Source organism: Pempheris klunzingeri, chromosome 14, assembly GCF_042242105.1.
Source record: "Pempheris klunzingeri isolate RE-2024b chromosome 14, fPemKlu1.hap1, whole genome shotgun sequence".
NCBI lineage: Eukaryota > Metazoa > Chordata > Actinopteri > Acropomatiformes > Pempheridae > Pempheris > Pempheris klunzingeri.
Genome location: NC_092025.1, coordinates 18,040,634 through 18,049,142, shown reverse-complemented (window position 1 = coordinate 18,049,142; position 8,509 = coordinate 18,040,634). Strand labels below are relative to the sequence as shown.

The following is an 8,509-nucleotide window of genomic DNA, read 5'->3' as shown; positions in this document are numbered from 1 at the left end:
TGAATTTGTAGTGGTAGAAACCTGTTAAGTGATAGTTATATTAAAATATGTTCAAGTGCTCTTTAAACAACAGAACTCTTAGTCGATGTGATTTACTTTTTTTTTTTTTTTTTCCGGGGTGGACACTTTTTACAGTGTGCAGATCTGCACGCCAGTCCGGGGAAAACCCAGCGCTTGTAGATCCTTTAAAAGCGGCGCCTTATCTCCGGTGAGCAGCCAGTGGCAACTTGAACATCTAGAGATCGAGACAAGTGTCCAAGTGGATAACACAAAGACGAGAAGAAGCTTCTCTGGAGCAAACTTAAACCAATCGGACTATTTCTTGTTTTCCTCTTACGGATCAAAGAACAAGCAAAGTCTGTAAGTGATTTTGTTATTCATTTATCACTTCTACTAACACGAGATGCCTCGAATTTGACCGTAATTACTGGCAGGGGATATTTTTGAATTAAATAAGGACAATTTTGAATAAATGTACAAGAAGGTGAAGTTGTTAGTAGCCTCTAACATCTCTGAATAACTAATGCGAGGACGCTTTAATAACTGATGGTTAAATTTGTGTCATTTTTTTTGCACACCATGCGTCTAGTAGGACTTTATTCACCTCACAAACTGATGGATTAATTGACCTTTTTGAGCGCGTGAACTTGAATACGATGTGCATGCTGCGATGCACAAAGGGGCGTGTGTTCCCCCACGCGCTCTGGAGACCTGAAGGCGCAAATCCACAAATCGCCCCTGCTTGGATAAAATCACAAAATCGATTTAAAAAAAAAAAAAAAAAAGTTGCACGAGAACTTTGTTTTAAAACAGGTTTTGACTGTAAAATATCCCAAAACGCTTGATTGCAAAAGTACTAAAAATCGCCAAATGAGGAAACTCTTATCTATTGTGAACTTCTGACTCCTACGCACTAAACGCCCCCCTGTTCGCCAGCTTGCCCCGGCCGTGAACTCCCCTCCCTGAGCTGCCTGCAGGCAACAGTAAATCGTAGCTGAAACAGATGCTGCTGGCCATTTGCTCTCACTACTGTATATCACACACAGCATTCTTCGCTTTATCTAACGAGTCTGCACTCCTCTCCTCCGCATATTTCAGGCAAATATGCCCGTGTCCAGGATGAGGATGAGGCCGTGGCTGGAGCGGATGATCGAGTCCAACTCCATCTCGGGTCTGACTTGGGTGGACAAGGTGAGCGAATCGGATTGTGTCATGTAAATGCCATTTACTAAAAAACGTGCAGTCTGCGTGTTAAAATAAGAACAGGGATAGACATTTAGAAATGTGTTTTGTTGTAGGATCAGAGCACTTCCCACCAGGTACAGAGTAATCTCTGCTATGCTGCACAGGGCTTTTTGTCCCCAATTGTACCTCACATTATTTGCATGTTACTCTCACAGGAGCTTGTTTGAAGCACCAGTTGCTAGTTGGGAGACATTTGGCTTAACACTTCCTGGCTGTTATTCGCCTAAGAATTAGATGCTCAGTTTGAATGGCAGCCTCTTGCAATGCTTGAAAATGCTTACTCATATTTATGTTTAACCAGTGCAGAATGCCCTCCGTCCAACTCAATATTTCCTTTTGTTTTTCCCAGGATAAGACAATGTTCTCTATCCCCTGGAAGCATGCAGCCCGTCATGGCTGGGAGCTGGACAAAGACGCATGTCTGTTCAAACAGTGGGCCATCCACACAGGTGAGCAAAGCACGAACGCTCATGCGGATAAAGCAGAAACTTTGAATAGTTTGAAAGTTTGAAAGTGAATAAAGTGTCTCCTGCAGGGAAATACGTGGAGGGTCAGACCTGTGACCCAAAGACATGGAAAGCCAACTTCCGCTGTGCAATGAACTCACTGCCTGATATCGAGGAGGTGAAAGACAAGAGCGTCAACAAAGGCCACCAAGCCATGCGCGTCTTCAGGATGTTGCCTCCCACCCCAAAATCTAGAGGTAAGATAACTGACAGGAAATGGGCGAGCAATTCTTTGTGTTTAATATGAATCAACATAGGCGTGCACCGTTTTCCGGTTACTTTTTCTTTTTTTCTTTTTCTTTTTCACTCATTATTCAGTCAGTTTGTTCTACAGTTGCATTATGAGCAGTTTGAGATGACAAGTGATTGAAGTATCTTTGTTTCGTCTGCACAGATAAACGAAGCAAAGCAAAGGAAACAAAGTCCAGGAAGAAGGTAAATACTGTACTATACTGTTGATATTTAATGGCCATTTTACTTTTGTTGTTTATGCTCTGACACTTGTTACAGTCAGAGGTCTATTTAAAGTATGTCACACTCTCACTGACCCAGATATTTTAATGGCATAGGTGCAGTAGCTAGACATACAGGTGGTTTTCTCGTGGGAATGTCACAAGTCTCACCAAATGCTACTTTATATCTGTCTCTGCAGAACACAGAGGTCAAGGTGGAGGAAGATGGGGACTACAGTGACACCCAGCCTATAATGGACCAGTCAATGCCAGAAGACACTTTGTCTACACAGGAGAACACAGTCGACAGCACGGTGCACACAGAGCAGCAAGGTGAGGAAGGAATACTGTAATGTCACGGCATAGAGCCCAAACTGTCAAATAAGTGGATAACTACATTAACACAATACAAAATGCTTTGTCCTGTGTGTTCAAGAAGCTAAATATAAAATGTTCTTAATGCTAGGTTACAGCGTGTAGTGAATGCTGCCTTGAATTTGTCACTAAAAGCTGGAGCAGCAAGTGTATTTAATGCTACTGTTTGCTATACTTTGCAGACTTCACATTTATGGCTCCATCTGAAGTTCCCGACTGGTCTCTGTCAGTTGAGATTGGTGCTGAGAGCTTTTCAAGCAGCCTCAGTCACAGATTTGAAGTTTCACCTGAACACAGCCCTGGTAAGACATCAACACGTATTGCATCCTTCCTAACAAGTGGTTCAGAATGAACACAAGTGGAATTAAGTGAATTCAAATAGATAGCTTGTTATATTATATTTTCAAAGTTCGGTACTCATATCCCCTCCTTTATTCTCTCTCTCTCTTTTTGCTGTGATCTTCCAGATTACGACTATACCGACGACATTATCCAGGTAAGCATGGCCTTCTGCTCCTACTCTCAACAGCATGCAATTTTCATTGACAGGAATACCCATGTTTGTCTTATTCTGCCTGTGTGGCCTGTGTAGTAATAGCCAAAATAATACGATTGACTGTGTAGTGTGAGAAAATTCAGATTGTGCAAAATATTATAGCCGTACTCAGTCCAGTGTTGCTCTTTCAGATATGCCAGCAACTGGAGAAAGACTCACACTGGATGACAAACACTTTAGACGGCAAGGGGTTCCTGAGCAATGAAGCTTGCACCAGTCCAGGGAGCCAGTGGAGTGAATCTTCGTCAGGTAAATGTTGCTAGTTTATGGGTCTGATGGACAACTGTCCATCTAAATGTATGGATGACATAATAAGATTTTGACATCAAGTTCATATGGCATCTAAATGATGATTGTCAACACCACTCAGCCTACAAAATAAAGGGTATATGATTAGGTATTGGTGATATTTGTCGGCAAAACAGTATGAATCTATTTTTTAAACATTAAACGCTGTCTATGTATGTAGTTAGCATATTGGTGTGAGTTAGAAATATACTGCCTTATAGCAGCATTCATTCCAAAATGATATTGTGTTGAAGTTAGTTAAAGTTGCTGTTCTTTTAAAAGCTTTTATTTTGGAGGTTTTACGCAATTGATAGTTATCAAAGGGGTACTTCAGCAATATTGCACTTACATGAAGTTAGGTGACTCACAAGAGACTCGTTGACAAAAGAAAGGTCAAAATTGCTGCAGTAGAGGCTGAGGTATCCTGACTTTAAGATCCATACATTTCGCATAATGCATCATGTATCAGACACCTCTCTGGTCGAAGTCCACATTCATAACACAGTCTCTAACCTCGGATTTCTTCTGTTTATTTTGCAGTTGACGAGCTAGATGACATGCCACAGTACACAACTTTGAGCTCAGACTTCACAAATCCCACAGACGACCTCTGGAACAGCTTTTGTCAACAGATCCCCCCCATGCTCTGAGGACTACAGGATCGGACAGGACAGTGCTTTGACAGTTTGGACTTTTAAAGAGTTCTTCCTGCCCACCATCTTCTCAATGTGACAGCTGACCCCTCCTCACAGTTGAATGGCCAATCATCACCCCTGCAGCCTACAATGGACGGTGTCAAAACTATAAGCTAAAACAGCACCCCACCCTGCCCCCACCTCCATGTTCAATGCTCGGTAGCATTCGGAGAGCTTTCCCCAAGCTCCATCTGTGAAGTTATGAAGAGACGTTATCAAATGCACTGCTATGGTAGAGGATCTTACATGCTGTTCCTTTTCTATGTGTTTGGCTGGTTCAAGGCATTTTGGTGTTAAGTTTTTTATGAAGATAACTTGTAAGGCACAGACACACATTTAGCTCAGGCAGTCCATGTACATGATAATACTTTGCCATGAATACATAAATAGTATGATACTGACCTCATCATGCAAACAACCTCATATTCAATGCTCTCTACATTTGACAGGTAGTTCATGTATAATGTCAAATAATAATCACATAACATCTAACTTTCCGTTACGTGTATAATTTAATTTCAGTTAAAAAGTAAAAAGGCATTTAGAATAAACTCTCTTCTGGTGAAAGCTCTTCTTCAAATTTCAAACCTTTCCAAGTTTCTTGCTTAAGGCAACTGTAAATGATTTCTGTATATATTTGTTATAATGTGTGTTTTTCTAAAATAAAAAATAAAAAATTTTAATGCATATGACTCTTTATTATTAACACAAAGGGCCTTAAGTGCGCAAGCGCTCTGCTGTCATGAAATCAATGACTTTGACCAGATGTTTAAGCCTCATATTGGCAAGGATAACCCCAACTTAAGTGTCCTTGCCAAGGCAATAAAACAAAAATCAGCCGTAGCAGCGTTGATACCTGTCCTTTGACCAGCAAATTTCCGTCCAATGGCAAATTAAGAGTCTCATTGGAAAAAGTACAATTATGATCGTCCAAATCATCACTATGAAGTGTACATGATTTTTGAGTCTTGACAAAGTCTTGTAAAGCTCAAAAGCACAATAAAAACGACAGTGTATCTCCTTTAAATATTTTATTTAATAATACAGCTCACTGTTAAATGGGATTTAAAATGTTGGCCAAAATTGCTTGCCTGAGCCTACAATAAATATTGTTGATGATTAACGTGGGATTTTATTATTAGATATGGTGCAAGTAAGCTGCATGAGCAATTTTCCCTTTCCCTGTCTAGGCTTCCCCTATAATCTCCACTGATTTTGAGGAAATAATGTGGTTGTAAAACATATTTCAGCCCTGCATGCTGACATTTGTCAGCATCAGTATAAATCACAATAAATAGCATTAAAAATGGCAAAGGATGTAAGGAACCAGGCTGCCTTTTGACCGATTGATTGATAAAAAGCAGCTGCCATTTTCTTTCATGATTAACCACCCCAACGACAACAATGAGATTCCTTTCATTCATCAGAAGAATCTTTTCAGGTTTGTTCAGGTGTTTGTTGATGCCTGTAAGCAGCGTCAGTAGATTTGTTATGATGATAACCAGGTAATGATAGCTGATAAATAAAGACAGGATTTTAAGGCCTGGATTAATTTGTTGTGTGTGTGACTAGTAGACGTACTTTACAGTTTACAGTATATCATGAGACATCATATGGGGCAAGTGAAGACTTTTGAAAGAAAACGACACTTTTCCTGTTAAACTCTCAGATTAGAAGTGGCAACTGTGGATTCATTTTAGATGTGTCTTTGAATTACATTTGAACATCTGGGATTGCTTTTGATGTTGTAGTGTGTATTTGCTTGAGTGTCTCTATATGTACTTGAAAAAATGATTACCCACATTTGCTAAAATGCCTTCCATCCAACATTCAGTAACATGATTCGCCATGAATTTTCATTGCATTCTGGTCTTTTGAGGTTATTTCCAGTGGACAAACAGGTATCTCCTCCTCATTAACACCTTTTTTTAATCAGTGTAATCACTGAATGTTGCTGCAAAATGGTAAGTTGTAAAGAAGCACTTGCATTTTAACAAGATGCAAGTGCTTCTTATCAAAATGCAACTCCCCAAAATGGTAATTTGCACGTGCATTTTGATAAGATGAACTAAAACTGCTTATGTGTAAGACAGCTGATAATAGTTCTGCTTTTTTGTGGCTGTAGTAGGAACATCTAAGTATGACACGGTATTGTGTAATTTAATGAAATACCCACCAAATAGATAGATCTAGTTTAAAACTGCACTTTTTGATGTACTTGTACTTTACTCCAGTATTTCAATTTAATGCTCCTTCAAACTTCTTTCTCTACGGTTCAAATGCAAATATTGTACTCCACTACATTACTCCGACAGCTATAATTACTAGTTACTGTAAAATTTAAGATTCGATGGAAAATAGAGATTAATACAGATTACCCAATTCACTCCAATTTGAGTTTACATATTAATAGACGGGTAATAATATTCCACTTGTAAATAAAACAAAGGGCCTTTGTCAGGACTGAAGTCATGAGTCCAAGACTTCCCTTCCACCTTGAATATATAAAGTTTTCAAAAAACTATTTTTTAAATATATTTATAAAAGGTTTTTTTTTTGTATTTTATCAATTAGACAGTGGATTGTTCCTTTAATGCAACTCTGTACATACAAACCTTCTTTGGATATCAAACAAATAATGACTGGGCTGATTTTAAAGCAATTCTCATCTTGACTATTTAAAGGCATATGTGCATTTTGTTGATGTTTATTGAAGGAGGGATTTGAAGTGAGCTTTAATGTGAGTATCGATAAACACAGACAACACTTTGTAACCTGAGACACTACTCAGGCCCATTGTGGTTAAACACCTGAATAAATGACCCGCGGCCGCTGCTGCCGTTAACAACCTCAATAAAGTCACAATGAACTGTCCAACCAGTTTGATACGCTGATGCACACACGTGAAATACCAAGCACACTTTTTAAAAATTATTTGTTGAAGATAAATGTGATGATAGAGTGATACATGAATCATCTAACTTTGTAGTAATTTTGTTGTAGTTTGTTGTTAAACTTTGTTTTCAATCACGTGCAGACATGGGAGGAGAGCAGACTTCCAGTTATAAAAAATACCAAGTGCAAAAAAACACTAGAAGGTTGATTTTATGAAGAATTGTAGTTTTATTATAACATATGGATAATAGCAGCACACAGTACACTTTATCAAATAAGTCTTTGTGATCCGTCTGTATCAGCAAACCGTAACAATATTTTACAGTATTCTAATAAATACACTGTGGTACTTTCTTTTTCTTTTTGGACTTGTATGAACATATGTTGAATGCAAATAGTAGCCGGCTAAATAACAAATGAATAATTAACTAATCAAACTGAGGTCAGGTCCATGTTTACTGTGACAGCATGAATTGCCCCTTCTGCTCAGTTTATGATGTCTTAGTTTATTATGTTTTCTATCACTGTCAAGTCCTATAAATATATCAGATCAACATATTTTAGAGTAAAAGAAGAAGAAAATCTATGTTATCTAAATAGGCGATATATTAATTGACAGTGTATGAGCACATCTCCTGAGGATGGTAAACTATAGACTGGACCAACTGGTAAAACATAAAAAAAAAAGTAAAACTGCATAAATACTGACCTTATACTTATTGCATGTCCATACTTTGTTGTTGAATACATATTTGCACAATTCCCTCAGTCCGTCTCCATCTTAGTTTCAGACTTAGTTCCTTTACAGACAGACGGCCATCGCGCTCTTTTCCTCCTTCTCCTGCTGCAGACGTAGAGGTTGGGGGGGGGGCACCAGGACTACTTTTGATACTTTGCAGATTGTTCACCTATAAGAAAAGAGAACAAACATTACATGAGTAAAAACCTTTCTGTCTTATCACATGGCAAATACTAATATTTGTGGTACACAACTCAGTCACCTAAGCCCTAAGGGTGGTGCAGTGATAACCAATCTACCAGTCATTTTAAACCATGTGTCAGATTTGACTGCACCATCAAAAAATGGGGAAAAAAAACCAAAGGGAGAGAAAATTTCTTATTTTAAGTATGTCGCTGTACCCCATTAATGTCCTGCATTATTCCCAGATTAGTATCCAGTTTCTTTAAGCCTCCTGCCAAAAACTACATTGCTGTACCTTAACATTGGTGAGTCCACTCGTCACCACTGTGAGAACATAATTCATATATTTTAGTTATGTTCTTCAATAACTTCTCTATCCAAGTTTCCAGAGATTTTCCCAAAGCCCATTTAGTAACTGCCCTTTTATTAACTTGTCGTAACTTTGAAATACATTGCACACTATGTTATAGGTTCCTCAAAATACCAGTGTTATTTACTCCAGTTTGCACGCTTGTGAATTAAGAAAAACAAGTGAAATCACAGAGAGAGACACAAAAACATCCAGTGTATGAGGA

General features: G+C 38.6%; 1 protein-coding gene across 1 annotated transcript; it reads left to right on the top strand.

Annotated features, from left to right (window-relative positions):
• Positions 1–224: 224 nt before the first annotated feature.
• Positions 225–4,798, top strand: irf1b (interferon regulatory factor 1b). Its single transcript, XM_070843577.1, has 10 exons — positions 225–360; positions 1,099–1,191; positions 1,595–1,694; positions 1,781–1,948; positions 2,146–2,186; positions 2,404–2,536; positions 2,761–2,880; positions 3,046–3,074; positions 3,266–3,383; positions 3,963–4,798. The coding sequence occupies exons 2-10, from the start codon at positions 1,105–1,107 to the stop codon at positions 4,070–4,072; spliced, it is 906 nt and encodes a 301-aa protein (XP_070699678.1). The 5' UTR covers positions 225–360; positions 1,099–1,104; the 3' UTR covers positions 4,073–4,798.
• The last annotated feature ends 3,711 nt before the right edge of the window (positions 4,799–8,509 follow it).

Bases quoted from the DNA above. Each gene is read 5' to 3' on its own strand.
- irf1b (XM_070843577.1), top strand. From the start codon at position 1,105: ATGCCCGTGTCCAGGATGAGGATGAGGCCGTGGCTGGAGCGGATGATC. The intron at 3,075-3,265 runs GTAAGCATGGCC...TTGCTCTTTCAG, and splicing joins ATACCGACGACATTATCCAG to ATATGCCAGCAACTGGAGAA. The intron at 3,384-3,962 runs GTAAATGTTGCT...TTTATTTTGCAG, and splicing joins GTGGAGTGAATCTTCGTCAG to TTGACGAGCTAGATGACATG.